This window comes from Neoarius graeffei, chromosome 10, assembly GCF_027579695.1.
Source record: "Neoarius graeffei isolate fNeoGra1 chromosome 10, fNeoGra1.pri, whole genome shotgun sequence".
In the NCBI taxonomy this organism is placed as follows: Eukaryota; Metazoa; Chordata; class Actinopteri; order Siluriformes; family Ariidae; genus Neoarius; species Neoarius graeffei.
The window spans coordinates 74,162,144-74,183,614 of NC_083578.1; the positions used below are offsets into that span (position 1 = coordinate 74,162,144).

The window sequence follows — 21,471 nt, forward strand, 5'->3', positions numbered from 1 at the left end:
TGACCTGGCGACTTGTCCAGGGTGTACCCCGCCTTTCGCCCGTAGTCAGCTGGGATAGGCTCCAGCTTGCCTGCGACCCTGTAGAAGGATAAAGCGGCTAGAGATAATGAGATGAGATGAGATGTTGTTGGAGACCGTTCCGAAAGGGGCGGAGCCTCCTTTTCCCCCTTTAGTTAAAGGAGGCTCCGCCCCTTCCGGAACTGTCTCCAACAACAACGTATATCGGTTTTTATGAATAATAAGGAAATTAAAGATGTCTGAGTATTCTACGGTATTTCTACTAAAAACTAAAATTAAAATAAGTTAGAAAGTTGGATTGAGATGAAATTCCGTCGATCGAAACACGGATTGAGAGAAAAAACATTTAACTCAACAAAAGAAAATGGAGGACGGCAGCAGGAGGTTCGGGTGTAGTCTGGGATGAGTGCCAGAGAAGAACAGCGGCAGTCCAGATCCATACTGTGATCCAGTTCTACTGCATTGTTCTGACTCTGTGTTTTGCAGAATAATGAAGTCCACGTTTCTGGCACTTGGTTTGTACATATTCGGTAAGCAGCGTGTGAGACCTGCTCACATTACAGCTACTGTTTATTCAGAACACGGAGTTAAAATTCATTATTTTTATACGAACTAGTAAAGTGTACTACCGCCCAATTTAATGCAAAAGACAAACACCAAACTTCATTAGTTCTAAAGCGAGAAAATGTTTCCACTGCAGTTATACTGTAGTGTTTATATAGTTTCACTTACACTTGTCCAGGGCAAATGGCGCCTCACAGCTACAGACAGTAAGATCACCACCACCATGTTCTCCAGAACTCACCTCATACTTCTCCTTCTCCCAACATTTAATTTAATCTTGAAATGTTAATAATTCCACAGCATCAGAAACTTTATGCAGATGTATTGAAACTTACTGTGTTTAGGCTGTTATTACAGTGCGTAGGCGGATCACAGGCGGTGGGAGAGTCAGCCCCCTCTCAGAGAGTAAATAAACAACAGCCCCTCCCCCCCCCCTTACAATTTTTGTTGTTGTTTTGTTGAGCTTAATGTTCCATTCGTATTAAAAAAAAATGGTTGCTGTACACATTATTTTTTCTTTTACACATTTAAAACATCTGTGCTTTTTTAAAACATCTTTTTTTACACATTTTAAACATCTGTGCTTTTTTAAAACATTTTTTACACATTTTAAACATCTGTGCTTTTTTAAAACATTTTTTACACATTTTAAACATCTGTGCTTTTTAAAACATCTTGTTTTACACGTTTTAAACATCTCACAGCGTCGTTAGCTAGCACCTCTTGGCAGACAACACACTGTGACAGTGGAGCATCTTCAGATCCAGTCCATGAAAATCCAAACTTTAAATAATTGTGGTCATGCTTCCTTCTTTTTTTGCTTGGCCCAGCTGTCTCCTCAGTCACTGTAGCTTTAGGTACTAAAAATCGTGAAAATTTCATGCCATGGGACCTTTAATGTTCCATTCGTATTTAAAAAAAAATGGTTGTTGTACACATTTTTTCTTCTTTTACACATTTTAAACATCTGTGCTTTTTTAAAACATCTTGTTTTACACATTTTAAACATCTGTGCTCTTTTAAAACATTTTTTACACATTTTAAACATCTGCTTTTTTAAAACATCTTGTTTTACACATCTGTGCTTTTTTAAAACCTCTTTTTTACACATTTTAAACATCTGTGCTTTTTTTTTAGAACCTCGTTTTACACATTTTAAACATCTCATAGCATCGTTAGCGAGCACCTCTTGGCAGACAACACAATGTGCCAGTGGAGCATCTTCAGATCCAGTCCATGAAAATCCAAATTTAAATAATCGTGGTCATACTTCCTTCTTTTTTTGCTTGGCCCAGACTCTGTCTCCTCACTCACTGTAGCTTTAGGTACTAAAAATCGATCCATTTTGTCTGGCAAAGGCTAGCTGAAGTTCGCTAAATGTCCGCAATAGTAACTTATTCTGGTTTATTTTTCCTCACATTGCGCCCCCCTGAAGAACTCTGGCGCCTCCTAGCGGAGGTGTGCCCCACACTTTGAAAAGCCCTGCTCTACTGCATATCCTCTTTACATCATCTGTGCTGTACTGCCAGCTTAAAGCACACCCTGTGGGGTGTGGTGTTTTGTTTTTTTTAAACAATATCACAACATCATTAGTGTGGCATACTAATATGCTGTTGGAAACTTTGCTTCACTTCTTCATAACCTGGAAAACCTTTTCAGTATTATTCACTGAATGTGTGTTATTCAGTAAATAAGAATGAATTCATGCATTAACCCATCCATCTTTATTAACTGCATTATCTTGGTCAGGGTGGCGGTTGATCCAGACCCTATTCTAGGAACACTAAGCATGAGGCAGGAATCCACCCTGGAACGGACATCATATAATTACACAGCATCATGCGCACACATTCATACCTGGGGCAGTTTAGAGAGTTCTGTCCACCTACTCTAATATTTCTAAACGAACTATCTACTCTAATATCTAAATGAACAAACACACAGACGTGGGGAGTGCATGCACAGACACTGCACACAGCCAGTACAGAGAGCTCAGGATCGATCAGGGAATCTGGAGCTGTGAAACATCACTACACCACTTTGTTCTCCTTTTATAATAAACATTTTAACAAGCAGAAGCACAAGAAGAAAGAAGCTTCTTGTTTTCTCCAACGATTGGCATCGACTGCCAAATTACTTAAGGGACATTCCACCAAATGGGTGCCATTTGCTTGTTGTACCACTCCCAAATTAAACTTAATTTGCTATATCTTTTCAACACTGATTATAATAACACACGTATTTAACCATTCAAAATGTGTATTGGTCAACCTCAGGCTATGTTACAAGGTTTGGAAGTCAAAGATGGCTGCATTTTTTTCAGTCCTGTTACCAAAACTCTGAAAGTAACAGGACTAAGTTTTTAGCCTAGGATTAGATACATGGAATTAAGCCACATGGCGTCATCGCTAATAGCATGACCACACTTAGCACATTCTAGTAATTTACCAAAAATCTGTATTTTTAAAATATCATCTAAGTAATAATTTAAGTAACAGGACAGCATGTTGACATTGACCTTATCAAAGTTAAAAAAAAATCATCAAATATACAGAAAAGTAAATGAGAGAACTAACTTTTGGTCTTCCCATGGCCTTCAGAAGACACAACTGATGTAACTTCCTGTTGAGCATGTGATTTATGGCATGTTCCAAATTTGTCAGATGGGGTAATATGTTTGGGTAACAGGACTGAGTGAAAACCCAGGGACACGACTAAAATGTGTATTTTAACTAAGATATTGTGGATTTCTTATGAAAAAAATATATTTAAACCATGGATAGGATATGGAGTCACATAACAGTGCAAAAGAAATACTGTTTCTGAAGGATTTTAATCATAATATTTCATAGTTAAGTATAAAGTTAGAGTGCGGGGACAGGTAACACATGCTATTTTTGAGTGTTTTAGGTAGTTTTTATTAATCCTTACAATTGTATATCTTAAATTTGAAATCAGATCAATGTGCAGGACATTCTGCGTAATAAGGAAATATATTTTAAAGTACATTTTATGTGCATTTATACATATAATTTTCTAGGGATGGAAATGGCACCGATTCGGTGGAATGGCTCTTAAATACTAAGCACACTGTTGAAACTGTGTGTTTCAACACAGCATCACCGATCCTCCCCCATACTTCACAGTGGGCATGAGGTGCTTTTCCGCATACTCCTCTTTTGTGATGTATTAGAATGTTTGTTGCCAAAAAGCTTTATCTTGGTCTCATCTGACCAAAGCACATGGTCCCAGTTGAAGTCCCAGTACCGCTTAGCGAACTCCAGACGTTTGTTTATGCTTGTAAGTGAGAAAAGTCTTTTTCCATGCATGCCTCCCAAACAGCTTGTTGGCATGTAGATAGCGCCTGATGGTTGTTATGGAGACTTTGTGACCCCAAGATGCTACTCTTTGATGCAATTCTCTAACAATGAGCTTTGGAGAACTTTTTACTTCTCTTACCATCCTCCTCACTGTGCGTGGTGGCAAGATAAACTTGGATCCTCGTCCAGGCTTGTTTGCCACTGTTCCAGTTGTTTTAAACTTCTTGATGATTCCTCTGACTTACTGTGTTTAGGCTGTTATTACAGTGTGTAGGCGGATCACAGGTGGTGGTGCAGAAAGTAGATTATAGAGGTGGAGATGAGTTGATGTCCTCTACTGCATATCCTCTTTTCTGTGGTTTTTTTTTTGTTTGTTTGTTTGTTTTCTTTAAATCACGACATTAGTGTGGTATACTAATATGCTGTGGGATACTTTGCTTCATTTATACATAACCTGGAAAACCTTTTCAGTATTATCTACATGTATTCATGCATTAACCCATCCATCTTTATTAACTGCATTATCTTGGTCAGGGTGGCGGTTGATCCAGACCCTATTCTAGGAACACTAAGCATGAGGCAGGAATCCACCCTGGACAGGACATTGTATAGTTACACAGCGTCATGCGCACACATTCATACCTAGGAGCAGTTTAGAGAACTCTGTCCACCTACTCTAATGTTTCCTGGAGGTGAGAAGAACAAACACACAGACGTGGGGAGTGCATGCACAGACACTGCACACAGCCAGTACTGAGAGCTCAGGATCGATCAGGGAATCTAGAGCTGTGAAACATAATTACACCACCATGTTCTCCTTTTATAATAATCATTTTAACAAGAAGAAGAACAAGAAAGAAGCTTCTTGTTTTCTCCAACGATTGGCATCAGTAACCTGCCAAGTTACTTAAATACTAAGCACACCTGTTGAAATTGTGTGTTAGTGCAGTGAAATTACTGAAGTGTGCAATGCCCATATGACTAGAGTTAAAGTTGTCTGCACTATAACAGAGATTTCTCATGGGATAATATGATCTAGTTACTCCTTTAAACACCAAAATATACACCACCATGATGTTAATAATTTGTACCAAATGACTGATGGAGGTAAGGCCAAAAAAAAAAAAAGTGTGTTTCCGGTTACCCGACCGACCCTAATCCGTACCGCCCGACCCTAAACTTTTTTTTTTTTCTTTTTTTTCCCAGTCGCGACTTTTACATATAATCCAACCGCATGAACCGGAAGTTTTTGTCACTCACTGGGAAAATCAGGGCTTTCCACAAGCGCTGGCTGCCGGCCATACAGCCGACTACACAATTAAGTCCAGCCGGCTACTTTAATGACTTATTTTTGTAGCCCACAGGCTCTAAATATTAATTTTCGATTTTAATAAAATTAAATGTTTATCTAACGGACTGACAATAATGTCAAACTGAACCGCACTCATTTAAGTTGTGATTCGCGCTATTTGTACCGATAATAACCACAAATTCCCCGCAGACTTCGTTGATCAGGGGAGAGTAACTCATCCGCGGCCCCGACATGCGGTGTGTGCGTGCGCACTCGGCGGAGGCAGTAGTGTGTCGGGGCCGTCGGAGGGAACAGAAGCAGAGATAACGCTTATTTTGTCTTTCACCTAGAGACATGATTCAAACTTTAAAACGGAGACAAAATTCTCCTGTGTGGATCTGGCATTCAACTTTTTTGCTAGGTTCTATACTTTTTGATCAGTCACAGATCAAACACCATGAGCAAATCTGGAGAAATTCAGGCTTTATAATGGGTGTCTATTGCGTTACACACCAGTGGAGCTCAGGAGTTTAGAGTGTAGGCAGCTTGAAAAAAAAAAGCTCTAACTTTCTCATTTAAACTGTTTTCTCAGCCACAATTTTCACTCTACACACACAACTTTCTCAAAAGTTGTAGTCACACATTGTGTGAATCAAGACAAGTGTCTACCTGAGCGATAGGATTTACAGTTTTTGAATGAGAAGCCTGAAAGTAAGGAGAGGACAGGCGCGCTGCCCCATAGACTCACATTATAAACGTGGCAGCGCTTTTACTGCAAAATCAGAAAAGTCACTTGTTTTTAACTCGCTCTAGTGTCCACATTTTTTACACTAGGGACAAAAAAAATTACATTTATGTGTTCATGGGAGCCTTGTAGCACTCAATGTGAAAGAATTTTGTGAATAGCTCCTTTCGTTTCCGTGTAAATCAGCGTTGTTCTAGGAGAGGGAACTCTGAGGGGAAAAAAAAGCCCTCTTTGCTTGTTATATTGTGTCTTTTCCCTGCACCGTTACCAAGGCGACGAGCTGCACTCAGGGAGCAGAGAGGGGCGGGGCTGCTCTCTCTCTCTCATGGTGTATTGAGCTGTTATATTTACAGAAAAATTCATGTTAAAAGGTGTCTCATGCTGCATCAGATTCATCAGAAGGTGGTAACTCAGGTGACCTGCAAAGAAATTCATTATATTTTGTGAAATTATTCCTGTCTAAATATAGGTTATGGCAGCCATCTTGGAAAAAAAAAATGCCTGCCTACCGACCCTAGTTTTGAAATCTACGTAACCGGAAACACTTTTTTTTTTTTTTTGCCTAACCTAGACCAGTGTTTCCCAACCTTTCTTGAGCCACGGCACATATATTTTACATTTGAAAAATCCCACGGCACACCACCAAACAAAAATATCACAAAAGTGTGTGTGTGTGTGTATATATATATATATATATATATATATATATATACACACACACACACACAAAGCCAAAGCCAACGGGGGGGGGGTCGTCTGGGAAGGATACCCCCCCCAGGAAAATTTTGAAAAATAAGGCCTTACAAACCACTTTTCCTGCAATCTGAACTGTAGTAGATTAAAAAAAAATCTTTTTTTTATATATTTACATGAAAATATGTTTCAAATCAATAGGAGTATTGTGTGAATTCAAAATAAAATCTCATTCTACATTCACTACATTCAAGGGTATGGTTATAATTTATGATCAACAAAAATGGCACTAAATTCACATTAAACTTAAGTTCTATTAATTATCAAAATGTTCATATATTAAATAAAATTTCTGAGGGTGACTGACCTTTTCTCCCTATGTCCTCATTAGTTGCATATGATTTCTTCAAGAAGTCTTTTGAAATATTTAAGTTTTCAAAACTGTCAGCATTAATTCAGATTTACTGACTATCTATCTATCTATCATATACATGTTCAGTATATTAAATCAAACGAAAGCTAAGTTTATGGGATAATGTCTATGTACACTTTATACAATTATTTATAGTTCACAGTCATTTCTCATTTTCATTTGATCATTTCGACTTCTTCAGTTTTTTGGCCAAAGACAAAAGCTTGTCAGTCCTCTCTTTTGTAAGAACTGTTATGATTGGCTATCATGCTCTCGCCATCGATGTTTTGGCCAATTACATTGTAGATAACACGTATTCTACCACCAGACTTAGCGAGACTAAAGATGGTGAAAATGTAAACATGCAGTATCGTCGTAGGAATGAATTACGCTTGAGTATCACAAAGGAACATACCCCAACCCCCCTCAATAAATGAAAAAAAATCTCAACGGATTTGGCATAATATAAAAAGGTCGATTTTTACTCAGAAAAAGCGGAAATCCGCCGAAAAGCGGAAAACTCTCATCCCTGCTATCGCTATCACCGCTGTCACACCCGAAGCATTACTAATTCTATTGTTTGAATGGCAACAGGTAGATACACAGGTTAATTAGCTACCTGCTGCCATCTATTGGAAGAGTATTTAATTGTTCTGCCGGTCACTATACGTCGCTGGCATAGAAGAACGAAGACAAATTATTTGCAGTAAATAAATAATTTTTGGAACAATTAAGTGAAATTGGATAATGTCCTACGGTACACCTGATGATCTCTCACGGCACACTAATGTGCCGTGGTACAGTGGTTGGGAAACACTGACCTAGACGAACCCCCCCCCGCCCTTTGGTGGTTTGTGAGTGTATTCGTGTCATATAAACATGCACAATGGTGCGTTCAACAACTTGTCAATCAAATAAGCCATACTTCTAGCTCACATTGTCACAACATATGTTGTACTAGAGTACATCTAGTTGTACATCAGAGTACAACTAGAAATCACAATAAGGGTTTCAGATTTTTTTGTTAATTTTTAATGTTATTTCTGTAGGTTCATTCAAATTCAAGAATTTATGTCATGTGAAACGCGAATAAATTTTAATAAGAGAGGTCTCCAAATGTGTAGCTGTATCTATTGCTTGTATCTGGACTTAAACCATCATTCCAGCTTTTACTAGCTTGGAAAGTACATGAAAAAAAACTATGTTTTATCTCCAAACAGGTGTTTCTGCTGTCCTTACATATGGAGCTGGTTGCGGGAAAAGTGAATATCGATCAACAGCTGGAGAATGTTGTCCGATGTGTCCTATAGGTATGACATGGTGATGCTTGAGTAATCAACTCAAGTCATTGAATAATACAGGGATGAGAATTTTCCACCGATCGGCAGATTTCCGACTTTTTCAGACCAAAATGATCGTTTTTGAGATTGATGTAAATCCATTGAGAAATTTTTCGTGGGGTATGGTTAACGATCTGTGGTCACCTTACAACGCAGACATCCCAAGTCTCTCGGAAGTTCCGGGAGTCTCCTGCATATTGATAGTGGCTCCCTGATGCCCGCAAATTGGAGAATATCTCCCGGAATCTAGAGCAAGAGCGTGCATGCGAAACATTAATGTCTGCATCGCGTATATGACAGGGAGCGCGAGAGAGACTGCGTGTGTGCCTGTTCATGTAGCGCATGCTAGACAAGGAGCATCTTGATTGGGTTACTCAGCAAAATAAGCCAATCAGCTTTCAGTGTGGGCAGGCTTTTATCTCTTTTCTTGAGGATCGAAGTTTTCAGTTGAGTCAGTGCAGCCTACAGGATCGTCATGGCAGAGAGAGAGAGCGCGCGCCCCAAAAAACCAAAGTACAAAACCCACTTCACCTCAGATTACACAAAAGAATATCCCTGTATAATAAGGGTCAAAAATAATGACAGTTTCGCATGATGTACTGTTTGCAACAGTGATTTCAGCATTGCCCATGGTGGCTTAAATGATTGTAAAGGACATGTTGAGGTGAGGAGTGTCATTTCATTTGCATTATATTTAGGTCTACAACAGGCTGTCATAAAAAGACCAAAAACTTATCTATATTTCTGATAAAATGTTAGGTATGATACCATGTATAACTCTCCTACTTATTGCTCATTTCATGGGGGGGGGGGGGGGGGGGAATTGCTGGCATGTGCCGCATGGGAGCGTCTGCCCAAATTTTTTAGGCCGAGATGAACTTATAGTTTTTGATTTTAAAAAAATTTCCAATATGTAATGCCAATTGTACATGCCTGTTCTTTAATTCAAAATCACCATCTTGATCTTCAAATTGGCCATATGGTATATGTACAGTATTACATTACACAACATCCTGTCCAGATAAAACCTTGTTAGTACACACAACAGTTGAAAGGGAAGTGATGAGTGATGTTGAATGTTGCCTGCTTAATATGCAAGACCTCCTGCTACCATGATAACATCAGAAGAAAGCTTAAGAGAATTATATGATAGAACTTTTTTCTGGTTTGCACTTCATTTGAAAGGATTAGAGTATTCAAAGACATGAATAGCAAAAATGCAGAAATATACTGTAGAGCTCGTTTATATTAAAAGGTGCATTGATTTTTTGAAATCATCAAATGTGAATTGATTAAAAACAAGTCTCTTGTACCATATGAATCATTTTCACCTGGTAGTCCACCAAGAAGGGGAATTTATTTCCAAATAAATTGCAACTTTTTGCTGATAAAATTAATGGTTTTGGGGTAAAAAAAAAAAAAATAGCCAAAAATCATTAGCTTCCGCCCCCTGGGCCCCCACTGGGGCTCTGCCCCTGGGCCCCGCTGGGTGCCTGCAGCCCCCAAACCCCCGTCTTTTTTCAGACTTTTTAAATATTTTTCATTCTCATCCCTGATGATAGAAAGTAAAGCTAAATAACAGGTGTAAAGTTGTTAGACAGTAAAAGTAATTCATTCATCTTCAGTAACTGCTTTATCTTGGCCAGGGTTGTGGTGGATCCAGAGCCTATCACAGGAACATTGGGTGTTGGGCAGGGGTGCACCGTGGGTGGGATGCCAGTCTGTCACAGGGCATCGCATTATTAACATGCACAGGCGATTTAGAGTTCCACTGAGTATGTGCATCTTCATTTCACATAAGGTTGTAATATGTGTATTGTGAAATAAATTAGACTTAAATATTTCTAGAGGTGTTGCAAAATTTATTGTAAGAGGTTATTATACCCTGTCAGTTCTTGTTGATGGAGAGAGAATGAAACAATGATTTTCCAGCCCAATGACAAATATATATCATCTTATACTGACTGGGGCTAGAGCAAGGTTAGGGGTTTCTAAACAAATGATCCATTATGATTCCCCATTTAAAAGGTGTCACAGATGGGTTTCCATAATTCAGTATGTTTAGCCACACGGCAAAAAATTAAACTGAATTTGAGGAGAAAATTACTTAATACTTGTGAAATTATCTTGCTGCATGGACAGATTTTTTCTTGATAAGACATCTTAGAATAAGTTGGTTGCAATCTATAATTGGGTTTAATAATCTCAGAATTGGTGTCTTATAGTGTTCTAATAGGAAATGCTAGATTGTTTCATCTATTTTCAAGATATTTTCACTTGCTAAGATATCATTTTTTGCAGTGCAGGATTCATTAACGATTTATAGTTGGAGTGGGTTAGCGATTAATTCAAACATAATTTTGACCGTTCACCTTTAACGTATTTTTCAGGAAACTGTGTTTATAGACATTGCACTGAATTTACCAGCACGTCTTGTGTGCCATGTGTTGACTCGACTTTCACCTCTGAGCCCAATGGTCTTCTAAATTGCCTTAACTGTACAGTGTGTGATCCTGGTAAGTCTGTTCTTTGTAAGAAATCTACATTTTATATACAGTTCAGTGTGCATTGGATATATCAGGTAAGGGTAAATGTATTCTATTCATTAACATTGCTGTTTCTCACAGGACAGGGCTTAAGAGTAAAGGCAGCCTGCACACAGACTTCAGATATAGTTTGTGAGCCGCAGGAGGGATTTTACTGTACTAATGATGAAAAGGGCAGCTGTACACACGCTGTGGAATGCACAAAATGCAGACCTGGACAATACATAAGGCAGAAAGGTTGGTGTAATATATGTGCTATGTACTGTAAACATTCCCAGTTGCATGTTGGAACAAATTATTCAGCTGCAAATGCTGTGATTATTTACTGTGACTGAGCAGAAGTCATCTGTGTGCAGGAACAGCAAGTAAAGATGCCGAATGTAAAAATGGTACCTACTCTGATGGCTCACTTGAAATGTGCAAACAACATACAAAGTCAGTGTTCACTTCATTAAATCACTGAATAAATAGTGAATGAAGGTTGTGATTAGTTGTCAGTTAAAGTGCTGATGACACGTTTTTGACATCTTTGGCGATGTTTTATAACATAAAAAGTAATTCCCGATGATCCATATATTAATTCACGAAGGCGCCTATTTTACAAGTTATGATAAACGCGGCTATTTGGGCAAATTTGACAGGGCTGCAGCACCCAGGAGACGAAAGAGGAGGAGGAGCTATATGACGTCAGCGAAAGAACCTTCCTCCTAACTTACCAGTTTGTTGTTGATGCGACAGGTGTTCAGTTTATCATTATTAGTATTATTATTATACATTATTTTATTTATACAAGTTATTATGCCTTCACGTTGTGTTGCCGGCTTTTGCTCCAAAACCCACAAGGATGGGGTAAGTTTATTCAAGTTTCCCAGAGATCCCGAGCTGCATGCGAAGTGGGTGAAGCAAGTCAGGCGCACTCGTGACAAGTGGGAGCCCTCACCAACATCCGTCCTGTGCTCTGAACACTTCGATTTGGATTGTTTTGACACCCTTCCCAGCTTAAAAGAATCTCTTGGGTGTTCAGTTCATCACAAACGTGTGTTACTACCATCAGCAGTGCCTACACAGTGTTGCCAGATTGGGAGGTTTCCCGCCCAGTTGAGTGGTTTCAAGCGCATTTTGGTGGGTTTTGAACATATTTTGGGCTGGAAAACGTCAGCAGTATCTGTTGCCAGATACTGCTGAAGTTTTCCAGCCCAAAATATGTTCAAAACCCACCAAAATGCACTTGAAACCGCTCAACTGGGCGGGATTCCTCCCAATCTGGCAACACTGCCAGTATTCCAGAGGGGGTCTACTAGTAGCTATGCCGGATCCAAAGACAGTCCTCCTGTCAGAACATGTGTTGTGAAACGACATAAGATAAAGGTACGTAGAGCTATAGATTCTACATGATAATCATAAATGTAATCATAAAGTCGGCGTGATATCAGTCATGTATTTGCTTGTGAAAGCTTGCGGCTTTCATGTAACTGCCGCCTAGCAACGAGAGGCAAAGGGTAAAGAGGGTAGGCTATCATAGATTCTATTCGGAAGAGATCAACACAATTCTAGACTCCCAGAAGAGGAAGAGCTAGCACTAGAGAGTTCACCGGCGTTTTCATGCGCCATTTCCATTGAGTAGAACCAGAGTAGAACAGCCAGTGAACCGCAGCGTGTTCTTCCGCTGACGTCACAACATGGCCGCGAGCCACGGACCCAGTTTTCTTGCGCTGTGCAATTAAAAGTTGGATATTTGCGTAACAACAGCTTCTTTTCACGTAATTATAACAGAAATCTAACATGTTTGCCATGTTGTATAGTTTATTTAAGAAATTGCAGTCATGTTCGTGCCATCAGCCCTTTAAGTGTTCATGCCCAGATTATTAGTTGAGCATAAAATATACAACCCCAATTCCAAAAAAGTTGAGACAAAGTACAAATTGTAAATAAAAACGGAATGCAATCATTTACAAATCTCAAAAACTGATATTGTATTCACAATAAAACATAGACAACATATCAAATGTCAAAAGTGAGACATTTTGAAATTTCATGCCAAATATTAGCTCATTTGAAATTTCATGACAGCAACACATCTCAAAGTTGGGACAGGGGCAATACGAGGCTGGAAAAGTTAAAGGTACAAAAAAGGAACAGCTGGAGGACCAAATTGCAACTCATTAGGTCAATTGGCAATAGGTCATTAACATGACTGGGTATAAAAAGAGCATCTTGGAGTGGCAGTGGCTCTCAGAAGTAAAGATGGGAAGAGGATCACCAATCCCCCAATTCTGCACCGACAAATAGTGGAGCAATATCAGAAAGGAGTTCGACAGTGTAAAATTGCAAAGAGTTTGAACATATCATCATCTACAGTGCATAATATCAAAAGATTCAGAGAATCTGGAAGAATCTCTGTGCGTAAGGGTCAAGGCCGGAAAACCATACTGGGTGCCCGTGATCTTCGGGCCCTTAGACGGCACTGCATCACGTACAGGCATGCTTCTGTATTGGAAATCACAAAATGGGCTCAGGAATATTTCCAGAGAACGTTATCTGTGAACACAATTCACCGTGCTATCCGCCGTTGCCAGCTAAAACTCTGTAGTTCAAAGAAGAAGCCGTATCTAAACATGATCCAGAAGCGCAGACGTCTTCTCTGGGCCAAGGCTCATTTAAAATGGACTGTGGCAAAGTGGAAAACTGTTCTGTGGTCAGACGAATCAAAATTTGAAGTTCTTTATGGAAATCAGGGACGCTGTGTCATTCGGACTAAAGAGGAGAAGGACGACCCAAGTTGTTATCAGCACTCAGTTCAGAAGCCTGCATCTCTGATGGTATGGGGTTGCATTAGTGCGTGTGGCATGGGCAGCTTACACATCTGGAAAAACACCATCAATGCTGAAAGGTATATCCAGGTTCTTGAGCAACATGTGCTCCCATCCAGATGACGTCTCTTTCAGGGAAGACCTTGCATTTTCCAACATGACAATGCCAAACCACATACTGCATCAATTACAACATCATGGCTGCGTAGAAGAAGGGTCCGGGTACTGAACTGGCCAGCCTGCAGTCCAGAACTTTCACCAATAGAAAACATTTGGCGCATCATAAAACGGAAGATATGACAAAGAAGACCTAAGACAGTTGAGCAACTAGAATCCTACATTAGACAAGAATGGGTTAACATTCCTATCCCTAAACTTGAGCAACTTGTCTCCTCAGTCCCCAGACATTTACAGACTGTTGTAAAGAGAAAAGGGGATGTCTCACAGTGGTAAACATGGCCTTGTCCCAACTTTTTTGAAATGTGGTGTTGTCATGAAATTTAAAATCACCTAATTTTTCTCTTTAAATGATACATTTCCTCAGTTTAAACATTTGATATGTCATCTATGTTCTATTCTGAATAAAATATGGAATTTTGAAACTTCCACATCATTGCATTCCGTTTTTATTTACAATTTGTACTTTGTCCCAACTTTTTTGGAATTGGGGTTGTAAATAAAAACACTATTTACAGATCTTAAATATATGCAACAGCATGTGCACCATAGAATATACTTTAAACTTGCTTGGGCATTGATGAATAGATGATATCTTGATTCTTTTCACAGGTGTGAAGATTTGGGACTTATAGAAATAAAACCAGGAACAACAACATCTGATGTCGAGTGTGGACAAAAAGTTCAAGTGGCTCTTATAGTCGGAATCATAGTTTCCATTGTTGTGGTGGTGGTTCTTGCACTAGTAGTAATATTTCTCAAAATGAGACTCAAGCGTAACCAAAATATAGGTAAGTGTTTCTACAAAATTGACCATAGGTGTAATCTATAAAATATATTACATTCCAAGAAAATACTGATTAAAAATTGTTTTTCAAACTGTGCTTTTTAACCAGCTAAGAATCCTGAGACAGAAACATATCCAGATGAAAATGTATGTGAACTTAAGTATTTAGTATTTATGCAAATATAGTGAACTAGGTAGCAGTAATCAGTAATATAAATTGTATAATAAACATTTAACAAAAGATTCTATCATTATTAAATGTTTTCTCCCATGAAATTGATTTAAGATTTGTTTTTTCCTTCCAAGGAAACACCCGTCCAAACACCCACCTCAGGAACATGTTTTCTACCACAAAGCAGGTAAGGGTCATGTGAGAAACATCTTTTTTTATTAGAAATGTAAAAATATAGTCTCTGTAGGTCTGAATCCAAGATTAAATAAAAAGAAATATTTACATTTTAATTATTTATTTGGTTCTTTTAATATTGCATTACATTAAGTTGTCTGTGTAAAATGTGTTTTTAAAGAAACTGTATAATTAACAGTTATTCCATGAAATCGAGTCATACATGAACTGATAGCCGACAAGACGCATAGCACTGAGTTGGCTATAAGCCATGTACGATGAGCTTGAGTGGAATAACTGTTTTGTTCTGTCCATATTCACTGGATTTTAAGAAACAGAGCGTTTTTATTTTTTGCAAATTCAATAAATAAAACCTTTATACAAAATGTCCAACAAAATAATTTCCACTTAGAATGTAAACAAACCGGCAAAATGACATTAACAATTTGTGAAAAATGCTATAATAATAATTCTTGAAAAAAAAAAGATGTTCTTACCATCAAATACTTTTATTACATATTTTGTTGCTTTTTTGTGGTTTTGTTTTCGAATAGTTTTTATTTCATCCTCGGCTGGTTCAGCAACACGCTCCTCCATTTTGTTTTTCTTCTTCAGGTTTTTTTTTTTGGGTGGTTGGCAAACCAACTTAAAAGTGCATTACTGCCACCAACTGGGCTGGAGTGTGGACCAGGAGATAGATGGATGGATATCTATCTATCTATCTATCTATCTATCTATCTATCTATCTATCTATCTATCTATCTATCAGGGGGGACTATTCTTTTAGCTATTTCTGTTCCTTTTAAATACTTGATAGTGATATATCTGACTTGATGTTCTCCGCCATTTTGTGTTTCCCTACTCACGATATATGAGCTGATAGCCTAGTAGTAGAGTAGCCAATCAGAGTGCACAATTGCTCATATCCAGTGAATGTGGATAGGATAACAAGAATTATACAACAGCAATCAGCATCTCTCTTTTCCTATATCATTTGTTTTAATCAAGCAGCAGAATTGTAATGGATTTTCCAATCATTCCCTCAGCAGTAAAATGGTTAAAAATACACAACCCATATGGACTATATGAATGGAGTCTCTTCATGTCCTGTTTTATCACCCAGACCAGAAGATCAGGACATAATCACGTCTGTGTCAGAATGAATTCCCTGTCCTCACCGGGGATCAAGAAAAGACAGTTATAGTAAAGAAGAAAGATTAAATGCAAAGGCCTGCCTGTGGGGACTATGGTGGATTTGGTGAATGTTTCATCCCTGCTGGATGTCACTACATTCACCTGAAACACAGAGCTGGGATCCCAGACAGAGGCTTCATCACCCCGGAGTGCTGTGTAGTAATCTCTTCATTGAGTTATCACAAAGAAGATAACATTTCCATTAAAGCCATGAGTATGACTCAACCTGCATCCCTCAAGAAACAAGGAAGACAGACATGGACTAAGACTCCATCCATTCATCCATCCATTATCCGTAACCGCTTATCCTGTGCAGGGTTGCAGGCAAGCTGGAGCCTATCCCAGCTGACTATGGGCGAAAGGCAGGGTACACCCTGGACAAGTCGCCAGGTCATCACAGGACTGACATATAGAGACAAACCACCATTCACACCTATGGTCAATTTAGAGCCATCAGTTAACCTAACCTGCATTTCTTTGGACTGTGGGGGAAACCAGAGCACCCCGAGGAAACCCATGCAGACACGGGGAAAACATGCAAACTCCACACAGAAAGACCCCTGTTGGCCACTGGGCTTGAACCCAAAACCTTCTTGCTGTGAGGCGATAGTGCTAACCACTACACCACCGTGCCGCCCGGATTAAGACTCTTTAGAATATAATAAATTGGCTTGACTTAAAAAAAGTATGCAAACTCATTGCATCAGAAAATCTAAGTAAAGTAAACTTAAGATGGGGAGTTAAAATAACTTACATATTATAAGTGTGCAATACTTAAAATAACTTGTTTACTGTGAATGTGCAATAATTGAGTTGTAAAACTTAGTTTATAAATAAATTTTAATTTCATGAAGCATAACAGACATGATTTATGATAACTCAATTTTGATACAGTTGTCCTATAAAACCTGAGTTAGGTTCACTCATTATTTCTTATTAAGTCCAATGTTAATATTTACAGTGTGTATTGCCATCAAAGTGGTAGAATAATCTCTTGTTGTCTGATCAGAATAGTCACTTCCTGTCTGACTCTCTCTCTCTCTCTCATTATCTCTAGCCGCTTTATCCTTCTACAGGGTCGCAGGCAAGCTGGAGCCTATCCCAGCTGACTACGGGCGAAAGGCGGGGTACACCCTGGACAAGTCGCCAGGTCATCACAGGGCTGACACATAGACACAGACAACCATTCACACTCACATTCACACCTACGGTCAATTTAAAGTCACCAGTTAACCTAACCTGCATGTCTTTGGACTGTGGGGGAAACCCACGCGGACACGGGGAGAACATGCAAACTCCACACAGAAAGGCCCTCGCCGGCCGCGGGGCTCGAACCCAGGACCTTCTTGCTGTGAGGCGACAGCGCTAACCACTACACCACCGTGCCGCCCCCTGTCTGACTCACTTTTTCACTAATCACTGTCTCAAGAACTAAATCTTCACTATGACTTAAAAATGCTTACAAATAATGATTGTATAACACCACTAATTTCTCTCTATCAGGGTTTGTCTTTCTGTCAGGGTTTATCATGGTGTTTATCCCCAAATCTTTAACCCAGCCACATACAAAATGTTGTACACCTCCATGCTCTTCCAGGTTTTTATCTGTTTGTCCATGTAGAACGATGTCTGCAGCATCAGGTAGTTTGTGATGTCAAGGAACTCAACAGCTGGATAATTTTCCAACTCGTAGGAAAAATCCTTCTTTGTTAATGTGTAAAGATTTATCCCGTTGCAAAGAGCAAATTTCTGAAGGTATCTTGACCGTGTTTTGGCCTCTAAACTGCAAAAGTAGTCAGAGAAGGTTTCACTAGCTCTTTGCATAATGACAGTTTACCTCACCAGCACTTCATTCACCAGAAGTAACCTCGCAAACAAAAGTCACGTGACTGACTACAAACTATACTTGCTGAACTCTGGACTTATTTCTGGTGTGAGAAAACCCTCAAGAACAAAATGTTCTAGTGCAGTTAACTCTGGGGCAGAGTTAAACTTATTTTTAAAATGATATATTTTCTAAAAATATATGATGCCAAAGTTATTAACATTCCTAAGGAATATTTGAAATAAATGTCAGCAAACTGCCATTCTTGGACTTAATATTACTTCCATTTTCCTCCCAGTTTCTGGGAAATCGCTGCATTTAACAATGTCCTGATTGACCTGGAGATAAATATGAGGTTGCGCACGTGTAAAATCCCTTTGTCATCCCTTACCATGGGAAAAACCAGTGAACTTTCAGCAGAAAAGGGACCGACAGTTGTTGACCTGCACAAATCAGAAATGTAAAAAATAAGTAACTAAAATCCCATTGAGCATGACTACAGCGATGACAAAAAAAGAATCACGCATGTCTAAAACAGTTGGAAAATCACCAGGAACTGGGCCCATGAGTTTTTTGTAGGTGTACACCTACAGTTGGCATTGTGGGTTGTGATCATGAAATCAATCTCAATTCCTGTTCATACACAATATCATCATGTTTGGTCACAAAAAGGAACTACATACAAGCAAAAGCACTTGATATTCCACTGTAAAATATGAAGTGATGCTTTGGGGCTATTTTGTGGCTGGTGATTCAGGGTCTCTCCTGAAATATCAAGATATTTCAGCTCAAACTTTCCTTATCTCTGCCAGGAGGTTCAACCTTGGCTATAAACAGAGCTTTCAATAATACGATGAGCCAAACAGACTTTAGACTCAGTTTCTCAATTCAAATCCTCCTCATATCCTGAGTAACGAAGTCCACATCAGAATATAAAAGATCGTAAAATGTTGCCTGTATGGAGGAGTGGACCAAGATTCGTCTTCAGATGGCACTTGCTGGACATTACAAGATAAAACACAGTGGTGGTATTCTCTCCAGGGCAGGTGTAAAAAAAAATTAATTAAAAATAAGTAAATTATTCAGGGATTTGGCTGTTTTCTTCGTAAGATTTTGTAGAAATAATGAACATCTTTGTGCTTGATAAAAAGTTTGCATAAAACTATACCCTAGGGTGCATCAGTTGCCCTCACTTTCATAAAATCCGATGCATTTTTGTTTGGGTGTTCCTTTTCACCAATAAAGACATCCTGTAAAATTTTTTGACCATATTCAAAAGTCTAATGGTGGCACCATGAGGTTCATTTTTTGCCAAAAAACGCTTATTTTATGTTTTCGCGTAAGGTTTGAATCACAATGTTGGACTCCATTTATTGATTTCTTGTGACCCAGAGATCGTGTTAAGAACCTTTGCAAGGGATTGAGAAGCATTAATGTGATTCATAATACATTTGTATTGTTTAAAAGTAGTTGAACAATGATTCAGTGAACAGCTAAAACTCAAACTGTGCTTGATAATATATTTAGAATATGTACTAAAAATGTGTATCTAAGATATTTGGTATACTCTATAAGGTGCCATAATGTTTCATGAAAAGTGATCGAAATGTAACAGCTTTTTCCATAACTTTGAGCTCCTGGTGCCACCATTAAACTTTTGAATTTTGTCAAAATATTTCACCCAGTGTATTTCCTTACCAAAAGGAACATAAAAACAAAAATGCATCATGATTGGAGGAACTTTTCATTTTTAGGGGGCAACTGATGCACCCTACTATACCCTTGTAAATGTCACTTGTTTTATAAATTGTAAATGTATTATTGATGTGAAATTAACTAATATAACTAATATAACAAATTTTTTAGTTATTTATTTATGCAAAATATTTGATTGTGTAGGCAAAGTAATATCGACTGTAAACTGTGTGTATGTGTCAGAAAGATAGTGAGTGAATGTATGAATAAATAAATATATGGATATTATACATGCTTATACACACTTGCTCAAATGCATTATCATTTACTGTATGGTGTGTTCACATAGACACGACAAATGCAACTCATCAGTTTGAGACCACTTGGAAACTGAAATAGACCCAGTGTGCGAAACACCCTCAGTCTACTTCCTATTTACACTCATTCCACTTGAAGTAAGACCAAAAACCAGAATGGCCTCTTGTCTTTTCTTAAATGGGCACATGACTGTTTCCACTGGTCTCATAGTGCATGTACCAATGTCTGCTTTTCTTTATTTATATTACTGTCTTTAAGAGCAGACACTCTTATCCAGAGTGACATACAACATACCCAGAGCAGCCTGGGGGTTAAGTGCCTTGCTCAAGGGCACTTCAGCCATTCCTGCTGCTTCGGGGATTCAAACCAGCAACCTTTTAGTTCCAAAGCTGCTTCTCTAACCACTAGACCATGGCTTTCTGTAGTCATGTATTTCCATGTGTATATATTTGTTTTTATAGGTTGAAAGTATATATAATCCCTATTTTAAAAGCTGACAAGACCAACTTCTCCAACCACACAACTTTTCATAATACCATGTTTTACATTTTTGAACACAGCTGTAACATCACATGAGCAATGTAGGGGAAAATCAGGGCTTTATCTCATCTCATTATCTCTAGCTGCTTTATCCTGTTCTACAGGGTCACAGGCAAGCTGGAGCCTATCCCAGCTGACTACAGGCGAAAGGCGGGGTACACCCTGGACAAGTTGTCAGGTCATCACAGGGCTGACACATAGATACAGACAACCATTCACACTCACATTCACACCTACGGTCAATTTAGAGTCACCAGTTAACCTAACCTGCATGTCTTTGGACTGTGGGGGAAACCGGAGCACCCGGAGGAAACCCACGCGGACACGGGGAGAACATGCAAACTCCACACAGAAAGGCCCTCGCCGGCCACAGGGCTCGAACCCAGACCTTCTTGCTGTGAGGCGACGGCGCTAACCACTACACCACCGTGCTGCCCCAGGGCTTTATAAAAAGAGGAATTATTTTGAAAAGCATGCTGGACGTACATTGCTTTCATAATGCATCAACAAATGAAACTACAAAGGAGACCTGTGATAAAGTATACCTCTTCCTGAGATCCAAGTTCATTTCTGGCTCAGACTGAGGGTGAAAAGCACAGACTCCACTTATGTTGACTGAAAAGCTTTGTGTAAACTGAAACCCTTATGGAAGAAGTATTAGATGTCAGTGATCTGCAGCAGTCAGGAAGTTTCCATTACAGGATTGTTTTCAGGGCAGATAATGCTTGTTTTGTAACACGACAAGGTTAGGGTGACCAGATTTCCCTAGTCTGAAACCGGGACACTTTTGCGCGCGACCATGCTCGTGCACGCACACCTTTTTTTTTTACGTAAACGTGACACTCAGAGA

At 39.0% G+C, this 21,471-nt stretch overlaps 1 protein-coding gene across 4 annotated transcripts; it reads left to right on the forward strand.

Moving 5' to 3' along the window:
* Positions 1 to 166: 166 nt before the first annotated feature.
* LOC132893293 (tumor necrosis factor receptor superfamily member 14-like) lies at positions 167 to 20,051 on the forward strand. 4 transcript variants are annotated; one of them, XM_060932273.1, is made up of 9 exons: positions 168 to 548; positions 8,264 to 8,353; positions 10,774 to 10,899; positions 11,011 to 11,166; positions 11,286 to 11,364; positions 14,529 to 14,707; positions 14,813 to 14,850; positions 15,010 to 15,062; positions 16,099 to 20,051. In XM_060932273.1, the coding sequence occupies exons 1-9, from the start codon at positions 509 to 511 to the stop codon at positions 16,136 to 16,138; spliced, it is 801 nt and encodes a 266-aa protein (XP_060788256.1). In that variant the 5' UTR covers positions 168 to 508; the 3' UTR covers positions 16,139 to 20,051. The 4 variants fall into 4 exon arrangements, with proteins under 4 accessions (XP_060788257.1, XP_060788256.1, XP_060788254.1 ...); XM_060932271.1 differs by having other exon boundaries at positions 169 to 548; positions 16,096 to 20,051; XM_060932272.1 differs by having other exon boundaries at positions 169 to 548; positions 16,173 to 20,051.
* The last annotated feature ends 1,420 nt before the right edge of the window (positions 20,052 to 21,471 follow it).